We start from the raw sequence: 21557 nt of genomic DNA, 5'->3' as shown, positions 1-21557 counted from the left end.
TGATTTGATTTTATCAATCTATCCTTGGGTGGGTTGGGGCCGCGGTGGCCGAGTGGTTAAGGTGTCCCGACACTTTATCACTAGCCCTCCACCTCTGGGTTGCGAGTTCGAAACCTACGTGGGGCAGTTGCCAGGTACTGACCGTAGGCCGGTGGTTTTTCTCCGGGTACTCCGGCTTTCCTCCACCTCCAAAACCTGGCACGTCCTTAAGGACGTTGTAGCTAGTATCCGAGTATCAGGAACGATAACTCTTTACATTCGGAACACCTCTAAATTATTTCTTTTCTGGGGTCATCTAAACGCTTAAATACGCTTCGATGTCAAGCGTATTTATAACGCAGACAATAACACACAGCTGTCAGACGCAGACGACAACATGGATTCTTCCCGGGGTCCTTCCCGGAGTGATAGAGGTCTGTTTGCTGTTGGCCATGCGGGTAAGACTTCCCGAAGATCTAAAAGGGGGGCGCATTTTAAAGTTGACACTTCCCGACTTGATTTAACAGAGGATCACTCCTACGTTTTAGTGAATGAGGCCCCAATTAATATTGTTGCAGACAATCTCGACATAGGTGCGGAGTACGAAATTGGGCCTAATGATAATATTGACCCAACGTGGAAGATTGGTAGGCGGGTTGTTGAGTTAGAGCTGCTGGCTCAAAACATGTTTTGCGATGTATGCAATTCGCCCCTCCATCTCTCCAACACACTGTGGGAGCGCAGACTTGGACTTGGAAGCACGCTCCATATTCAGTGCACCAACGCGGTGTGTGATGCTGTATGCCAAGTGGACACTGGAAAACGGGGATCATCAGGGGCGTTTGATGTAAATTCCAAGGCTGCTATAGGTATGTATTTTATTAGATATATGTAGTCTAGTCAATAACAACAAAAATTACACAAATTTATTGTTGAATAAGGTTATAACTGCCTAACACTGAATAACAGTTTATAACTTTAAGTTGTGTATACATGTATAGCAGCTCACTGAGTTTATAGCTGATGTTATTATTGATGAAGGGACATTGTGAATCATTGTTAAGTCATAAATGCATGCACATGCAGGTACAGTTTCTCAATCTGTGTAGAGGTTAGCCACAGATTGACTAATTATACAACTTACAAGACTAACCTCAGTCCTTCATGAATCATTTTATCATACATGTATAGCCATGGGCATCACTCAGAATAAAGCGTGAACCACGCATACTCTATACATTTTGAAAATGTATAGGCCAGCCATGCGCACATTGAAAACAGGAAAATGATTTAATGAGCATGACATGCAAGAACAGATAGGCATAGACGAGGTTACAATAATATTGTTGAAAATGATTCTCGGAATTCGATGTCCAATGCAGACAAGTTATTTAAAATATTTTGTGAAGTCCTACGTACGCCGTTTTGGAGGAGGTACGAGGAAGGTATAACACATTTAGATGGTAGGCCTATAGCAAGCAGCATGAAGCTCGAGAAGAAAACATGCAGGCAATTTCAATTTTTACATTATGATATTATTTATGATAACATGAATTTTTAAGCCAATAGAAATGCTTCTTACATACAGTATTAACTTTTATATGTATGATTTTTTTTTATTAAATTGTTGAATTTCATTTTAAAGATATAATGTTTAAAATTGAAAAAAAAATATAAATGATTAATTGATTTTAGGTATGGTTCATGCTGGAATTGGCCCATCACAGGTTAACAATTTTCTTGTGGAGTGCAACATACCCCCCATTGCTACATCCACTCTTAAAAGAAAAGAGTCACTGATTGGAAAGACTTTGGTGGAAGCTGCATCAACATCATGCAGAGATGCTCAAACTGAAGAAAAAGAATTGAGTTCAGAAAAGGTAATTTTATTGGACATGTTTTCTTTATCTCCTTTTGCATTACATATTTTGTCATATATGTCACAAATGGTAAGTTCAAAATGTACATTTGTAACCAAATTTTCAGCAATTAACATAAACAGTAATTTAAAAAATTATATTATTAAAATTCCATTTCATTATGTAAAGCATTGAACTATACTTTCAGTTGTTATAGTTCAATACATAATATTAACCATTTTGAATGTTTCAGTCTTGTAGAATTTTTTTTTAACAAAATTCAGCATTTACTTCAAATAAGTGCATGTATGATATCACGTGTACCTGTTTACTGATTAGAACAGCCATTTTCAAGAGACGGTCTGTGGTATTCAACATACGTCATATGATGATAATGTCAACAATTGCCATTCCTTGGCCGAACTTTGTGAGGTGTTAATCAGCAACTAGTTTTGGTAAGGTTATATAGTGAAAATACCATATACTGGTGAATATATGCCAGGTAATAATAATGAATTATTTTACTATATAATTAACAGTATTAACATGTATGCAATATTATTTTTTTTTATAGTTACAAGCCAGTTTTGATGGTGGGTGGCAGAAAAGAGGAACTGGTTTCAACTATAACAGTAACACAGGTAATGTATAATACAATCATTTTAGACAAGTATGCATATAAAAAGGCAAGCAATTTTATCTGGGGTCAATCTGCCCTGGATGAAAAAAAAATTCTTTTAAATAACCATGAGCCGTATGCTTAGGGTCACATGGCATTAATATAATGCTGAAATTAAACCTAGTAAGTCTGTTCAAATGAATGACCTTGACCCATTTTCAAGGTCACTTGGGTAAAATTTGTTAAAAATCTTATCAATGACCAAGAGGATGACCTATAGTCATTGCTTCGTCCATCGTCATGGGCCACACATAAACTTTTCATATGTTAAACTTCTCAAGTTCCACCAGTGGGATTGAGCTGAAACTTCAAAGCCTCAAATGATCCTGAGATGGTCCTGACCAAGTGCTGTTATTTTTTGGGTCGGTCTGAAATCCAAGATGGCCACCACAGTCGCCATTTTGAAAAACACATTTTAAACTTGTTCTCCATAAAGTGTTGTTATTCTTCAGGCCGAAAAGAAAACCTTCACATTACAGCCATATTGGGTGTTTTATAGTATGATGTACTCCATGTAATATGTATTCAGATGACCGTTAAGGCCCTTGGGCTTTTTCAAGGCTCGATTAATCTTGTTTAAATCTACAGTCGTGCTGTGTACCGACCTGAGTCAAATATGTTAAAAAAATTAAGGACAAGGTTAACATGGGGTATATATAACTTCATGATTCTGCTTTAGATTTAACAAACCTGATCTTAAATTTAATAGCCAAATGTCTGGCTTTTTCATAACTGTTTTAGACTTCAGAGTTCTGATATATATGGTTTTGATTTTAGGACATGCAGCTATGATCGGGAAGACCACAGGTAAAGTTATTGCCTACGACGTCAGAAGCAAATCCTGCAGAATTTGTGACATTCACAAAGACAAAAAAGAAACAGTTCCAAGTCATGTATGCCCACGCAACTGGGAGGGGAGCAGCAAAGCCATGGAGCCAGATATGGCTGTGAGCATGGCTCACAGGTGAATATTTTGAATACCGTATTTATCTACAATATAAAGTCCACCCCATACTTTGAGAAAGTTTTAGTGTTAATTTAGCCCCCAAGGCTACATTGCATGGAGCGGAAATGGGAGGTGTGTGTGTGTGTGTGTGTGTGTGTGGGGGGGGGGGGGGGGGGGGGCATGGTACATAACAGGATATTTCTATCCTACATATATTATATATGTAATAGTAATATCATAGTCATATATTATATATATTTTACCTATGTAAAACATTAACAATGTTCTTAATAATACTGAACAGTTATTAATGACAATAATGTATCTTATATGTAGCGGGACAGGGCCGGTGACCAGGTAGCTCAACTGGGTATAGAGCATCCGTCTATGTACTACGGAGTTTGGAGTTTCTGAGTTCAATTTCTGTCCTCCTGGTCCCATTGCTTTACAATTCCTTCTCCTGTTACATCATATATGGAGCATATATAAATTACGTTGCTGAGTACAATTATCCAATTGTATGACTATTGTTGCTTTATACAGACTCTCCGATCAAGGATTCCAGCTTGATGTGTTTCATGCAGATAACGACTCCACAACAACTGCAAAAATGCTTTTGGACTTCCCAAAATTAGAGAAAAAAGATGACCAAAATCATGTCAAAAAAGGGATATCAAAGTCCCTATATGAGCTATCCAAGAAGTAAGTTTTAACTATGATAATTATAGTATGCCACTCAATAAAATGGGAGGAGGGGTAATTAATAAATATTTATGCATTCATGGAAAAATTACATCATGTGCTGTCCATATCCACGAAGCATTTTGTTTTAGTTATGTAACATAGAGGCTATTAGAAGACAAAAAGTAAAGATAATGTAAGATTTATCACAAACAAAAGGGTGTCCCCCAATGTTTATTGTTTTTATTAGTAAACAAATGATAATGCTCTGTATACATGTAGCTACTTTTCCTTTAAGACACAAGGAACTCAAACATGCTGAAGTCATACCATACATCATGAGATGCTTCATGTATGCAATGACGGGAAGCAACACAGAAGCAGAACTGGAACTTTCACTAAAGAGGATCGTTCCACATATCTTTGGTGAACACACTGGTTGTTCTACTGTCAAATGGTGCACATATAAGGATGATCCCCAAAAATTCAGGTAAAATACTTATATTATCGGTCCAGTGACTGTCTTCATTTGTAACTATTGTGTAAAGGTTAAATTCAATATTACATGAACACTCGTCCTAGATCCTCTGTATCATATTTCAATTTAACCTGTTTGTTAATAACTGTAAGTTGTATAAATAAAGGATCTTAAATGAGTGGCATTATAATGTATTATGAAATTGATTGAACAAGTTCTATAATTTGATATATCATGAGCCTTTAGGCGAGTTTAAATATAATCAACTCCATATTACATTGACACAAGTGTAAGATTCTATTTATCACGCAACTCATATTTATGAGAAAATAAACAAAAACCTCAATGTTTTTCTCTGCAAGACGGGTGACGTCATTTATTAATGACCTCACAATAGTACTATTTTAGATAATATATGTAATACAATAATTATTTATTATTTATGACATGGGCATATATTACATGGGAAAACGGGTAAGCTAAGTGATTAGGATATAATTGATCCTCAGACATTGCAAGTCTACATCAGTTATATTGTATCATTGAATGTAAATCATTCTGAAAACAACAAAGGCTTGTTTCATATGAATTTAACAAACTTGTCCATTAAATATTACTTGAACACAATGCATATACTTATAAATTATGCAAAAGAAAAATTCATTGATTTATATAAATAATATAATTTGAATATGTAGGTACAAAAGTCTTCCCAATGGCACTGCCTTACAAGATCCCACACTGAGGACACGCCTGGAGGAACTAGTTGCCAAATATTCATGCCGGTCTGGAAACCTCCTGAATTTGGGCTCCACACAAGCAAATGAAAGTTTTAACAGCCTTGTTTCCACAAAAACACCGAAAGCCAAGTAAGAGTTGCAGTAGTTGTAAGAAACTAATTTCTTTAATATCATTAACCTGGTCCGAATGACCAGTGAGCTTATGCCGTAACGCGGCATCCATCGTCCATCAGCTAGTCTGTCCACTTTTGCCCTTCAAATGACTTCCTCTAGAAACTGTAATAATCAGGGTCCTGCTATTTGGCCACTAGAAAACTGTAATACCCAGTAACCTGATATTTGGCCAGTACTTAGGTACCTGCAAAGGAGTGCTACAAAGTTTCCTCATATAAATTACCTTGACCTTTCTTATATATTGTGTTTAGTTCAAAGGTCAGCTTTATGCCCTGGACAGGGTCAAAGGTTAACATGAATTATCATGGGTAAAAGTTTTAAGAATCGTGTTTCATTAGGCCCAGGGTGCCTGAGAAGGAGTGCTATAAAGTTTCCTCAAATAAATGACCTTGACCTACTTAGCTATAAAGCTATGAAATCTTGCAAAGTTTTCTGATGTTCTGTGTTCATGTGTACAACTGGCTTTATATTTTGTGTTTTCAGATTCTATGGCAGCTCAGATTCATTAATGAATAGGGTATCTGCATCTGTTCTTCAAAAGAATGAAGGTCATAATTATTTACCTAAGGTAAAGTTTATTTTTCAATTGCAGTAAAGTCATGTCAACATACATTCGAAAGTTTTAATATAGATCTTAAAATGTTGTAATACAATTTCCTGTATAATTCAATTCCCTATGTCAGACTTCTCATGGTCTCATACCAATGCTAATTTTAATGTACATCTTCACAATTGGAATTTGTTTCCTGTTAATTATGCATACACATTATTAGCTCACCTGACACAAAGTGTCTGTGAGCTTATGGTGTTGATGCAGCGTCCTTCATCTGTCTAGTTTTTCCTTTTTAACAACTTCTTCTAGCTCTATCCAGTGCTATAAAGTTTACTCATATACAATAAAATACGTTATAACGAACATGCTTACAACAAATTCATTGATTTAACATAATATTTCTATTCCCCGTGGAATTATTGTCTATAACCTGGCAATTTCTAAGTATAACAGGTAATATATCGATGCTTAATTGGTTTTAGCCACATAACATATATTTGGGACATGGATCACTTTGGTGAGGTATTGTTATGTATAAAATTAGGTTACTCTGACCTACATTTTGAGCTTTATCTACATCAAAGAACAAATTTGTCTTCGTTCCATTTTCTACACTACTTGTCACTGGAACTTCATACTTGCAGCATGGGATCACCTTGTCCTTCCACACTTTAACTTGTCAGCCGGTTCTATCTCTTACACTACTTGTCACATATGTTTTGTAATTCGCTGAATTGTCTCCTTGTATATGCATATGTAATAAATAATAATATTTTGTCACAGGTAAATGAATCGGCCCTTCTTTCCCCTGGCGAGTTCACCGTCAAACTGACAACAAAATTGGACAATGCTCGGTCAGCCCGTAAAGAAAAGGAAAAGACCAGAGAATACAAATTAAGAAGGGTTGAGTTGAAACGGAAAAAAAGGTTGAAAGAACAGTCATCATATGTAAAGGAAGGTACTACCTATGAAACTGATATTGATCTAACCATTAACAACAGTAGTGATCCAGATGTACAAACTATACCATCAGTATTGTCCTTGGATGAATCCAAATCTTTGGTTTTCTTTGATTTGGAAACAACTTCTGCTTCACGTCAAAGTGACATTACTCAAATTGCTGCTGTTGTTAATGGTGACAATATTTTTCATAGATATGTCCTGCCAAGGTGTGACATAGCAATCAAAGCATCAGAAGTTACAGGACTGACCTATTCAAGGTCATTAAGTAAGATGTACCTCAGGGGAAAGGAGATTGAAAATGTGACCTCCATCCATTCAGCTTTGTTGGATTTCTTAGATTTTTTGAAAACTCTCCCCAATCCTATTCTTGTTGGTCATAATGCAGCATCGTTTGATATACCTATCCTTACAAACAGATTGAGAGAGTTCCAGTTATGCTCGTCATTTGCCAATGTTGTAAAAGGATATATGGACACTCTTAGGTTAGCAAGACGCTTGTTTCCCAAGAAGGAGGTTGGATCTCACAGCCAAGAATCGTTGGTAAGGAAGTTCCTTGGGATGTCGTATGAGGCACACAATGCAGTTTTTGATGTGAAAGCCCTCCAAGACTTGTTTAACTTAAAAATGAGTGCAAAGTGGTCAGTTGACGATGTGTTCAGTATGAACTTTTTATCTTGTAAAAAGTCTTATGACACCTTGGTAAGCAAGAAAGCCATGAACAAATTATCAGCTGAGAAATTGTCCAAAAATGGTATCCATTTCAATCACTTGAAACTGGCATACAGCAGGAATGCTATCTCTGGAGTGAAAGTAATTTTATGTGAAAATAAAATACAGAAATGTTTCATTTCCAACATTGTCAAATGTATTCAGAAAGAAGAGTGATGTATCAGATGAAAAATCACTTGGTTGTGTAAATATTTGTATTTGTTTAAAATTGGATAAGCAAGATGTAAGTTATCTTTAGATTCATGAGATAGATCATGATGAAACTGCTGATGATTTATTTATTGAGAGGTTTAGTTTCAGGAGACAGATCCTGTGCTCATAGCTATTGCTCTCAATTTTAATTTTGTGTGTCCATTATTAACAGTTGCTGTATTCAGTGTTTCTCATAACGTTTATTTTACATGATCTGTATGCGATAATTTATCTTTTGTTATCACTACATTTGTGTTCATACTTGTTTTCAATTTTATAAAAAAAAAATAATGAAAAAATATTAAAAAAAACTTTAAACCAGCCCAACCAATTGCAAGACAGCTACATGCTGCATATTAGTTATAGCCAAACTTGAACTGAAAGTTTATATAATGGTTGTGTCCGTCCTAAGCCGGAGAAATTTCAGTCTGATTAGAATACGAATGTCATTATCTATACAATAATTAATAATGACACAAGTATTTCAATCATAATGGGAGAAAAATGGTGAAGGGAGTTTTTTTTAATTTGGTTTTATTATTTGACTTTGAACTCTCATTGTATAAAGAATAACAATTGTAGAATGTGACTAGAGATGTTGCAACTTCTGTTGCTTCTAAACAAAATTTGGCTTCATATCGAATGAAATCATATGCTGATGTACATGTCAATAAAATTACAATTTCGTGAAGACAATATAACTTACATTTGTGAATGATCTAAACCAGTAATCTCAATTATTGATGCTATTTTAAGTTTATTCATTAAATAACTGAATTATATTTAAATGATGTTGTTGGCTTTTTTCATAACACCCAATACCCTATATTTTGGTAATGTGTGCATTTAGTAATATATACTGAAACTTTAAATTAGGTACTCGGGGTTCATTTTGGAGGGGGCCATATGGGGCCATTGGCCATCAAATTTACTGAATAGCCCACATGATTAGGAAAAATCTTTAAATTTTCTTATGTAATGACCCACACATGTTATTAGTTTAATTGAAAATCAGCTAAATTTAATGGCCCATCAATTTGATAAACCAAAATAATCCCTGTGTACTGATGTTTCCAGTATATGACGTCATAGAATAGAGAGATGTACCAAAATTGGAGTGAAGTATTTAGGGGGGTGGGGTAAGAAAATGTCACATATTTCAAAAACTGACCATAGAAAGTTTCCGTAAAAAATCATGGCTATGCAGTAATATTGATGACATATCCTGTTAGTTTTTTGAGAAAATTAAATGACACAATTATTTTACAAAAAATTTTGAAATAAGAAACTAATCATAAAAATGACCATATAAAATAGAATCATGATAACGAAATTTGCGGCTTCACATGCTATTATTTTTATAATAAGCATCCAATACATAATAAAATGTGATATATACATTCACTAGAGGTTAATCAAGATACAGAAGCATTTATTTTATATTCAAAAGTAAAAACATTGAACTTGTTGCCATTTTAAATGCATTAGGTGCATTTGGGTTTTGTCCACAAAGAGGACCAGAGGTGTATAATTATAGGGGGTCTAAAGGGGGGTCTAAAAAAAATTTCAACCACACAAAGTTTTTCTTCATTTAGGAAGTGATACATAATTATCTCCTGAGCAAATAACCAAAATTTCAGAAAAATTGAATGTCAGGAATTTTTTAGCCTCACTAGCTCCAACCCCCTTAAATGACCCTGTCTGTTAATAGGACGTTAAACAAAAACAAACAAATTATCCTTGGGTAATGATGGTATTCTGGGGTTTGAAATCAAACAAGTATATATTTTAGTCTCTATCGGTTCAATGATATCTAAAATATTTGACGCAGTAGTGTAACTGTGCTACCGATTCCTGAGTGGATGATTGATTCACGTGCGCGTCAATCATAATCTTCTCAGCTCATCCTTCGAAGTGTAGTACATTTTGTGGCTTCACACAGCAGCTTTATGTATTCTTCCGTCACAAAGAATGATATCTTGTTCGTCTATATTTGATTTTGTTTCCCATTCTTTATTTACGTAATTTCATCATGATAGTTTTTTTTCAAATGCGTGTTTGTGTTCACTTCTATTGGACCATGTCAAGTGGGGGTGGATTGCTTGATGAACCGAAATACAAATGTTGTGGCTCCGAGTAATTTCTTGTATGACATATCCATAACATTGGGAACTCCTGATTATCTTTGATTTGAATGACGTTGAGACAATAACTTGTATTTTGATCTCTGGTTGGTCTATCCACTGTTGCTATTCCGTGTCCTGTGTCGTCCAGGCCTGTCCTTTAAACCGTAAGTGGTTTGATTAAAAATTCTTCACTGACATTCCTCTCGAAAGAAAGTCTGTTAGGTTATAATCTGTCGGACGATATCTCCACTGAGCATTCGGCACCAATCTTTTGATGTCATCAGCTCTGTGCCCTACGAAAGAAGACAATGCTTTGCTTTGCTCAGCACTATTTGACTAATTGCAATGTTGATGACAACTATTGAACTGAATTGAGTTTTGGTCATACAACTGTTCTAGTTCTAGTTTAGCAATGGTTAATTTTTAAAAGTGTGCACATCTGTCCTTAGCTACGACAAGCTCTGTTTGTTGACAAGAAATAATATCAGACTGATTTGAACATGTAAGTGTTGAAACTATATCCTGGATCTGAGCCATCTTTTCACCAAAAGAATCTCGTCAATTCGCGATTCCCTTCGTCCTTCTCTATATCTGCTGACGTAGCCATATTTATTTCCCCGGAAACACAGAAGAATGACGGTTAAATCGTGAAGTTGTGGCGACACACTCATCAAACAGCCATTTCAATTTCAAACTTGGTGTTGCCGAATTCGTCCGACAACGACAACTGCAGTCAAACACGATTATGATCGCGGAATAGTAGACGAATTCTATTCTATGTGGTTGGTGAGGAATGTAGGCTAATGAATTATGTTTTTTTTTTGTTTCCATCGTTTCATCCACCCTCACTATGGATCCACGTCGCTCCTGTTCATTAATGATATCACCATATATTTGCAGTATGGACTGTTCCTTTGCATAGCGTGTTACAACATTTTCTATACGACTTAAGACAGTATTTCTGTTGGTTGGTAAAGGTATGTGCTTCTCATGCCGTGGAAGCTTTGTGTAATATATGTTTTCCCTTTGTTCGATTGAAAACTCTAAAAACTTCGCCATGATCTTTCCCGCTCTTTATGTCCTCCTACCGCTTCCACTTTCCATTTTTTCTATATCTCACATTCCTCTTTTGTGTGATACCATGGTATTCTTCATTGAAATGTTCGACGTTTTGTTCGTTTGTCCATATAACTGGCCCCGACAAAATGTGACCAACCTTTGACTGGGTAGCAGTAGGGCCATTTCCTCCGACAGTCTTATCCGGAACTTTTCCCAGTAGTAAACCGCACCGACGGGTAGATAAACTCCAACCGAATCGTCAAATGAGAAAGGATGTGCAAGTTCAGTCAGACCCGACAAATACGTAATGTTTGCGAAATCACGGCTTTACATGTATGTTTGTATCGGTACGGCGATTTCTGGGACAATCAACACCTCTATCAAAGCGTCATCTCCGTCAACAGCTTTCACAAAAGCCCGTAAGATTCATGGAATCTTGTTTATGTAGCCTTAATCGTAACTCAGCGCTAATGATTCCGTGATAATTGCCATCGTCAAACGTATGTTGGTTTCAGCACAAGCGTGATCCGAACAAACGGGTGAGTTAACTTTTCCATTCGAGACCTTCGCGTTTTTATAAATTGTATCTTCCTCTGGGTAAATGTAACAAGTTGGCACTGTGAGTTTGCACAAGCTGCACATCAACTTAAATTGTATGTATGATGCCGTTAATGACATTTCCTGTAATTGCCGTTTGTATGTGATTGACATGCGCGCATCGTGGTCTACAACCCTACGAGTTTATTTATCACGCACGGTCTGACTGTTATGGTCGACGAGATACCCTTAGAGTTTCTATAGTGGAATTGTTTTGTTGATCTATTTTCGCGCGGACAAGGAAGGCTACGTACTGTACTGGGAATGTTTTCAGCTCAGTCGACATGATTCCCCGTTTCCAAAATATTTGTTTCATGCAACAGACACTGTTGTCTTTGCGAATTTTCCCCGGAAGTTTGTTCAAAATGATAGCCATTCAATATAATAGAATGATTTCATTCCTGACAGTGATGGCATGTATAGCTGCCATGTAGGCTAAATACATGAGCCCATGCTTGTAAACCATTTTCCTAAATATGTTTATTAAAGTCGAGAAATCTTATCATTCGACGTCTGTTCTTCATACCGTAACTTTCAATCGTCTGATTATTAAGCTCAGTATGTACATAGGCCTAATATATATATGTGTGTGTATCATATTTCAGTGTCGATTTATCGACTTAATTTCTATTAGAATGATAATCAGACAGTGTCAATTTTGAAATTTGTAACCAATTAATTAGAATTATTAAATTTATTAATTTTGCTGGATAGTTGCGGATCCAAAATATATTTTGTATTTAACAGCTGCTATCATCTTATTTGATTACAACAAGATAAAGTTGTCGTCCAGGAATTTTCTCAATACTGACTCGCATAGTAATAGATAAAACTTTATGAATGGATTCCAACATAATAGTCGGGATCTTGTAGGAAGTATATATCAGTCACATGCATTTCCAAGTTCTATTGAAATGGATCGTTATAGGCCTACATAACGGGTGTAACAGTATATTATTTCAGTAAGTCTGCAAGTAGATGCTCTACTGTAAACTCTGTAAAATTGGGTTTTTAACATGCAAAGCATTAGATACCGAAATTTAAAATGTGTGATCCTAAATAATTCAACCTTACTCTTTTGGCGCCGTGAACCATTTGCGTTATTTTAGCCATGCGCTCATCGGTTCGAGGCTATCATCCGGGCATGCGAGCATCTTCAACATGGCAGCCGTCTGCAGGTTAAAGAATGATTTGCAAATATGAAAAAAATGTTTGCAAGAACTTGTTAGAATAAAATGTATCGCTAGAAATGGAGTTGGAGAAGACGGCAAGTTTAAATATTTTCAGCTGATACAGTGGTAAATGCTTTTGAAATTGTGTATTGTGAATGCGACGTTTTTTCCGCCATTTTATCGTTGGGCAGGTTACAATTTTGCTGACCTGACCGTTTATATTCGTTGTGATTATGTCTGGAACAATATATTGTGTCAGTTTCAGTGTTTAAATGTAACGCAAATAATGCGTATCGGTGTTTTACTTCAAAACATGCCACGAAATGCAATAAACCACTTTCAAAACCTGCATACATTATCGATAAGTAACCGCATCAATCGACCACCACGTGCATGTCCATGGTCCAACCGATTATTCCAAAATCAAAACAAAAAACAAGATTAATATGTTATAAATATGAATCATAGTTATAAGTAAAGCAAGATAATATAAAATGTGATATCTGTAACGATTTTAAGCGGGGATAAGAAACGCATGACAAAGATATAAATAGACCCTTACGTAGCATTTGTTGAACTCGACGTTTATTTAGAACGCATTACAGGGATGGTCAAATTATTGATTTTAAAAGGTAGCCTATATATATTTCTCAAGTCGACCAAATCCGTTTCACATTTGAGATGCACGATCATAGACTGCAGAACATTCTAGAAACCAGGACTAAAGGAGGTTTAAATATCCCTTCCTTGTTAATTATATATGAAAATTGTTTTGCTGAAACATCTAGCTGACAGTCCAATTTAATTTCCCATCTACTTTGGACTCCATAAGGGTGAAAAGAATCTAATAAATCCATTCATATCTAAACATTTTATTTTCTGATATGAATCGTAAGTAGTCGGCATTGGGTTGTTGTGACCCATCAATAACTCACTGATGTTAAGTCTGAGATTAATTGCTGTTGAAATCATATCTTGATCTTCAACTTCATCTACTGGTAAGGGTGGTATGTGGGCACAATTGGCTCCCAACCTGCTCTCTTGTGTATCACTAGAAACTGTTCATTTGTGTATTGAGAATAAGATCTAAGGCAATTTACTACAATCTTGTTAAATAGGAACTTTTACACAGGTTTTTAATACATTCCAAGATTTTGAAACATATGAAACTTTTCCGTCATAGGAAATAAAACTTAACTTTTGCATTAGCCCATGCAGGAATGGTAATGTTCCGGATAAATTTCATAATAAAGTAAAGTTATGTACAGTGTGAAATAACCACCAACGGCAGCAAATTTAGTTTCAGAAGTTGTATTCAAGTATACATAATAATTTAATAAAGAAAACAGGCTGGTAGCGAATTAACCTTAATGCATATTTCATTGTCAAACTACACAAAATCTCTAAGTTTCAAGAATAGATATTTTTAAGATATTATTCAATATAAAAATAAATAATCACAACTTGTGTCAAATATTAGTATAAAAGTGTTTAATAATTTATCACAATAATTTTCTCATATACAAATAATCCTTATTTTGATGGTGATACTTAAAAACAGCTGCTTCGTCCAAATCTGGGAGTCAAGTGCCCTATTACGGCATAGCGTTTGGAATATTACTACCTATGCACAGTGACGTCTTAGCACACGCTATCCAAGATGGTGATGCCCATGATTAGATTAACAGATAGACATTTATAGAGGTTCTTACTACTTTTTACCTACTTTAAAAAATTTGGGACATGAAAGAGTTATTTATCTAAAGAAACCCAGTGATTTTTCAGCCTATTTTGGGAAAAAAGAACTTTCCTGGAAATTGGGAAAATCTAACGCGGAAAATGATATTTTTGGGGAAAATTGTAAATTTGAATTACAAATAAATTATTATATACATTAAAACAATAAACAAACAATTAAATGGAGATCACTTTGGTTTTATTTTTTTCTATTTTGTTGTGACAGTGTTCACAAGGGTATTTGTCTGTCTTTTTTGTTTTTGAACAAGAGGATCAGAGATCCGAGGTCCTCTGCGGACAAGTGTTCTGGTCCCTCAAAATTAATTCTCATCAAAAGGCGTCGATCTGATTTTGGTTTTCCTTTAAGTAGACCTATCTTGACTTGACAGTCGGTGTCCGGCTCGGCGACTGAAGGTGGCGGAGATACCGACGTAGCAGGCTTTGTCCCGACAATCGGAAGTGGACTGGCATGTACTATGGGTTCTGATAATGCCGTCTGTGTTGGTGTTTTTGGGTTTAAATAGTTCAGTCAGGGTTTTGGAACCCTTGCTGTCGGATAATCGTATTTTCTTTGCGTAGTACTTGCCATTATGTGAGGCCGCCATTTTATGGCGATTCGTGATCACCCAAGCGTTTGCACATTACTTGTATACTAATGGCAAAAACAGCGACCGGGTCAAAATATCCGGAATTGAAATCGGTAATTATTTGGGAATTTCGGCGGGACAATTGGGATTTTTTTTAATGAAATCTCATTGGGAATGGGATCGGTACCCGATCATATTTATATAGGCTGAAAAATCACTGAAACCTATATTTATATATGACAATATATATTCTATGAATACAATGTTATGAATATGATGATCAGCTGACTAGTACAATGCAATATGATATAATGTACAATAAGTGGATACCAGCCTGTTACAAATAACAGGTAAACAACCACAAATATGTCTTTTGAAATAGTTGCATATTCTAAGATATTGTTTCATATTGCATATATTACCTTGCACTTTTCACTGATATTGGAAACTTTTTATTACTAAATAGTGAATAGTTCTTCTACTCCAATCAGTTCCACTTTTCATTTAAATGCTCTTTCTGATCAATACTTTATCAGTGTAGGTCAGATAGTTGGAATATACCTGTACATGGTATTTTGGCTGGGGTTAATCTAGCATCTGGGAATATTGCCCATTTTTAAAACAGGGAATTTTGAAAAGAAAGCGGCTTTATGAGTGCCACTGCCAGGAAGTCTGGAAAGAGGTAGGAAAGTAGCTGATCTCAACATTATCAGTCTGCTTTCACTAATTCATTAAGAATTAATTAATAAAAATTTAGAAAGGTCATTGATTGGTAGAAATTACTTTTTGAATGTATACATGGTTTAATATAGCCCGTTCAAATTTGAGGAAAAGCAACTTTTTGTCAACAAATTTTGAACAAGAAAATATATACTTCAATACAAAATCATCACAAAACCAGCAATAAAGTGAACTCTCTTTTCGTTTCTCAGGGAAAAGGTATCTCCAGTATTTGAGATGCTCTGATCTCCTGATGGGCAATATACATATATGTATGATAAAACTATTTATAGTAAAGGGAAACAGCCATTGGTGTTTAGTAGCTTATAGTGATGAAAAGATTGGTCTAGATCAATCCCTGCAATTTGAAGAGAGAGAAAATGCATTAAAAGATGATGAAAATGCCTGATAAAGTTTGGTTACTCTTTCAGTAAAATTTCAACTTGAAACACAAAAATGAAGATCGACAGAAATAAATTGAAAAAGTCTACTACAGAGGTGGTAAGTACTGTTTGATTATTTTTGTTTTACAGGCAAAATGCAAGAATTAGAATATTGAAACCCATTCCCCTAAAAAAATCTTGTGAAAATTCCCAATTTGCCCCTGAAAAATAAAAACTCCTAATTTTGAAGTCGCTTTTGAATGATACAGTATGTTTTATATAAAAAACATATATTAAGGCAATTTAAAAAAATAAGAACAGATAACAAAATGAAATCGAAAATAATATAAAGACCATAGTTATAAAAGAAAAACTGAAATTTGTATGAATTTCACTATTTTTGTTTTTCCCAATGTCACATTTTGTCACATAGAAATTCCTAATTCAATGGACTTTGGACCCAGTTGAAAAATTGTAAGAAAATCCCTGTCACTAGCCCTCCACCTCTGGGTCGCGAGGTCAAAACTCATGTGAGGCAGTTGCCTGGTATTGACCGTAGGCTGGTGGTTTATCTCCGTGTCCTCCAACTTTCCTTCACCTCCAAAACCTGGCACGTCCTTAAATGACCCTGGCTGTTAATTGGACGTTATAAACTTAAACCAATCCAAAAAGAGTTAAAAAGGAAGTCTGAAAGTAACCTGGAGATGAAGTTAGAATGCAGTGGTATTTTTCTACTACTAAAATAATATGAATTGTCATGGAAAGTAATTTGAAAAATCCCTTTGTGTTTTGAAGCCTGCAGATTGTCGGGCCCTCATTGAAAAGCTAAAGATCGCTACAGAGGAGACTCTTCTGGAGGAACTGAGAGCAGTAAAGGCCTGGTCTTATGGAAAGGTAGGGTTGTATTAGTATTTCAAGGATTATATTAGACAATTGAAAATTGTAGATGGTAACAGATTCAAATATTGTTAGTGATGAGAATCAGTTAAAATTTCGGCATTGATGACCGGAAAAAATTGGTTAGTGTAAACCAATCGATTTTCAGTAGGATTGATCCACATGATTTATGTTGATACATTTGTGTTTTGTAGTGATAGTAGCATACTGATAAAAGGATGCAATCTTTGTTGATTAATGGGAGACTTGGGTTACATTTATTCAGTAATATTTTAGCAAGGGCTCGGGGTTGAAGGAGGCAGTGTTTGTATATGTATTTATTTTACATATCTGTAGTCATTGGATCAGAAGCCTTGGAGATAACGTTTGTCATTTTACATTTATGTAGTGCGAGTTATACCACTGGTCAGATGTTTTGGATAAGTTTGACGAGGTCCTGGAAAGGGCATGCAAAAAAGAAGGCGAGAAAAAATGGATGTTGTCCTGTGACAGATCCGGCGAGGAACAGGTTTGGAAATTTACTAAATTTCGTTACTAATGTTAAATGTTATTATTAAAAGAGATCTGCATATGAAGGTATATATTGGGTACTTGAGATTCTGTGTTGTTCACAATTTCCTTTTTATTCTACACTTAAGAAAGACAATGAAAAGTTAATTAGGATGTACATTTGTTGCTTGCTGCTGACCTGAATGTTTTCTTTGATACAGTTGAAGGACCTATTATTGGTGATTCTACACTTCACATCATTGCTGATCGAGCACAGTTTCTCTCGCCATCTTTACAACTCCATGGAACATCTGACATGTCTATTGTCCTCATCTGATATGACTGTGGTTCTGGCGGTGCTCAACCTTCTATATGTTTTTAGGTAAGAAGATTTGATGAGCAACATTCCCACATCTCTCAGAATTAAGAAAAACATTTCCAAAGAAAATTTGATAAGCAACATTTCCAAAGAAGATTTGATAAGCAACATTTCCAAAGATGATTTGATAGGCAACATTCACACATCTCTCAGAATTAAGAAAAAAAATTGATGAGCAATATTCACAAATCTCTGTCAGAATTCAAGAAGATCTGCTAAAACATCAACAACAACAAAATAGGCCTGCATGTTCATTTGAATTTTTTTTTTTTTTCTGCAGCAAAAGATCTAACCACATAACTCGCCTGAGCAGTGACAAGAAACAAGGCCTGATTGTCAGACTGACACACTTAGCGGAGGTAAGCAAGAATATTTCATATCCAAAATAATGTCATTCTGACTGGAAGAAAATACTGAGAATAGGAACTAGCTGTGTTCATCTATTCCTTACTGGTGTGAAACTCCAGTGTCAAGTTGCTCTGGCACTGTGCTGTATTTTAAATCATATCGTTTACATTATGACTTTTGTTTTCTGACAGAGTTGGGGCGGTAAAGACAATGGTTTTGGTCTTTCTGAGTGCTGCAGTAATGACCCAATCTCCGTAAGTACAATGCATCCCTTTTGGATAAGTATTTTGCCAGTAAGAAATCTCGCTTTATAAAGGTTGTAGGATTTAAAGGTTTATGGGGACTACACAGCATTATGGAATGTTGTTTTGATGCACTTGTCAGGGGAAGAATATAATTTCAGCATCACTGGCCCCTTTGGGCAAGATTGGTTTCAAAACTACTTGCCAAAAGGAGAAAATTAGTAGTAAATTTAAACCAAATTAGTAGCATCGTCAATTTCTCAAAAGAAAAAGCAAAAAACTGCAAGAAAATTCTAGTTGTCTTTCCTGCAAGTAATGACCAATATTTTTTTCTCCACCAATCAAACCAACTGGCCATGAGCCATCAGATCTGAAATTTTTCTCGCCCTGCTGGTGCTTTATCTAATAATGGTCATCGTAGTGGACATTTTTCATTAGAAATGTATTTTTATTATCAGATAAAGTTGAAAGTCTATTATGGGATATGTTTGTTGATTTCAGAACTTTCCTACAAGTGCCACAACACTGCATTTTGAGTTTTATGTGGACAATAAGGAGGACAAAGGCAAGAAGGTTTGTACAAGCTTGTTATTGTCCGTCATGATTAACCCATTTAGAGGTCTTGTGATATTGTGAGCGTTAGTGAATATGTCTGAATCTCAGATCTTCTTTGAGCAACATAAAAGATCTTCTTTAGACTTCATGTCAAAGATTAATGAACCGATTAATATGTATTATATATAAAATAAAGATTAAAAATCAAAGTAGAGCTAACACCAGTTCAAAGGTAGTGGGTTGGTGATAAGTGTTTAGTATGGATAATGAAAGGTATGCAGGGTGAATCCCCCTGTGATAAAATAATATATACAGTAGAACTTTGTTAGCTCGAACTCGGAAATCTCAAATACCTCGCTTAACTTGAAGTACTCCGTCAGTCCCGGCCGAATTCTCTCTTTATCCTAGTAAAAAAAAATCAGAAAACTCAAATTTGGAAAACTAAAAAAACTCTAATAATACGAAGTGAAAATTTGGTCCAAACAATAAAAATCAAGAAACTGCATTTAATTGTATCTGTGCAAATAGTGTTTACTGTATTGTCCTCTTGAGTTGAGTCAGTGATGGGATAAAGATAGGATCAAATGTACGTAATTAGACAACGTCCTCACTCTACTTACGTCAATGATGATCCAATTGTTCTGAAACTTTATACATTTACCTCTTGCTCAAATTCACGTTTCAATCACCTTGGGTCAAATCTGAAGTCATTGTTACTATAACTAGATTTTCAACGTTCATTTTTCAGCCACCTTTGGTAAAAATTTGGACATTGTTGGACAAGTATGATTTAATCTTAATTTGTTTAGAAAATTCTATAGACTTCATGGAATAAATGCCAGAGACAATATCTATAAACATGATTTACAGTCAAACCTGCTCTAACGACCACCTGTATATAACAACCGCCTGTCTATAACGACTGATTTTAAGATTCACCGTGAGATTTTACTATATAACGACCCTCTGTATAGCGACCACCTGTCTAATGTGACTAACGACTGGTGATTTTGGTACGGCGGTCGCTCATTTGTTTTCCATAGCGACCGATTTCTGTAAGCTATCTTCTGCTCTCGGCACTAATCCTTCATAAAATCTCCAGAAAATTCAGACACATCGACCCTGGCCTGATTTGTATAAACAAAAGACCCCCACAACCCTGGCCTAATTATATAAACAAAGACCTCTACCACCTGTTAGCCTAAAATTACTGTCGCTGCTCTGGCCTGGGGCCCGGAGGAGTTGGCTCACCATGCGTGTTGGTGTGTAACATTACAACTGTGCATAGATGGCTTCATTTGACTACAGTATGTGATTCTGGATTACAATTTCCAGAACAAACTGGTCATATCTGTCAACAAGATTACTACTAAAAGCAGTAAGCCTTGAATCTAGCTGGTAACAGGTTTGTACTGACGTCATCTTTGATTAGTCAATACTAATAAAGAGTTGTAACCTGCCACAAATATCCAGATTTCAATTTGAGTCAGAAAAAACAAAACTTTTGGTTTGAAGAAATTAGTTTATGTCACAAAAATAATTAGCAGTAACAATAACATAATTCATTAATTATTGTGTATTTCTTTGTTGTTATTTAAAAAGAAGGGAGATAATTTGATAAATACATTTAGTAATATTTCAGAACAAAAAAAAAAAATACTTGTATCTCTTACACCATCTGAGTGTTTGTCGGCCTCAAAAAAATCTCTTTATTCCGGATTTTTATGGAAGTCTTTTTAATAAGATTTTTAACCTTCAGATTTATAAAAATAATATATAATATGTTCAATTACAAGTATCTATGAATTTACGTAAAATAGATGGTGCATACAGATTTCTTGCTATAATCTTAAAAAAATATTGTTAAATCCCCCTGACATAGAGAATCATAGCTGTTAAGACAGTCTTCTACCGTGGACTTGATCCATCTCTGTAAATAACCGCTGCATTATTTTGGTCCTTATGTGTAAGAAAGATACCATTTACATATGATGGCATAGTATCTACTCTTTCCAGTGATGAACATCAAAGACAAGCATATGTCATAATATTATTGATGATATATTGATAATAACTGAGGAAGGACAAATATAACAACCTGTATTACTAGAAATGGTCAGTCAAAAATTAATGTAACACTTCAGTGGCCAAATTTTTATTCTTAGAGCTCTATCCATGGTCATTTCTAGCACTTTCGTACAATTAAGAACATCACAAATAAACGTTTTCGACAAGAGGAGAAATTATCCAAAACCATTTTGACAGAACAAATGATTATTTGAAATTATTACTG

The 21557-nt window shown here is 35.2% G+C and overlaps 2 protein-coding genes across 2 annotated transcripts; both read left to right on the top strand.

Moving 5' to 3' along the window:
• Positions 1-376: 376 nt before the first annotated feature.
• Positions 377-8755, top strand: LOC117331232. Its single transcript, XM_033889831.1, has 9 exons — positions 377-848; positions 1675-1859; positions 2413-2479; positions 3295-3481; positions 4007-4165; positions 4443-4634; positions 5321-5491; positions 6020-6104; positions 6873-8755. Exons 1-9 carry the CDS (start codon positions 377-379, stop codon positions 7935-7937), a joined length of 2583 nt encoding a protein of 860 aa, XP_033745722.1. The 3' UTR covers positions 7938-8755.
• A 4134-nt stretch (positions 8756-12889) lies between these two features.
• Positions 12890-20653, top strand: LOC117331231 (E3 ubiquitin-protein ligase HUWE1-like). The gene is made up of 9 exons (XM_033889829.1): positions 12890-13053; positions 16403-16472; positions 17150-17248; positions 17640-17759; positions 17962-18122; positions 18400-18478; positions 18659-18721; positions 19211-19282; positions 20600-20653. Exons 2-9 carry the CDS (start codon positions 16428-16430, stop codon positions 20651-20653), a joined length of 693 nt encoding a protein of 230 aa, XP_033745720.1. The 5' UTR covers positions 12890-13053; positions 16403-16427.
• Positions 20654-21557: the final 904 nt, after the last annotated feature.

The sequence above is a fragment of the Pecten maximus genome, chromosome 7, assembly GCF_902652985.1.
Source record: "Pecten maximus chromosome 7, xPecMax1.1, whole genome shotgun sequence".
NCBI classification, from domain to species: domain Eukaryota; kingdom Metazoa; phylum Mollusca; class Bivalvia; order Pectinida; family Pectinidae; genus Pecten; species Pecten maximus.
This window is presented reverse-complemented; position numbering and strand designations above follow the sequence as displayed.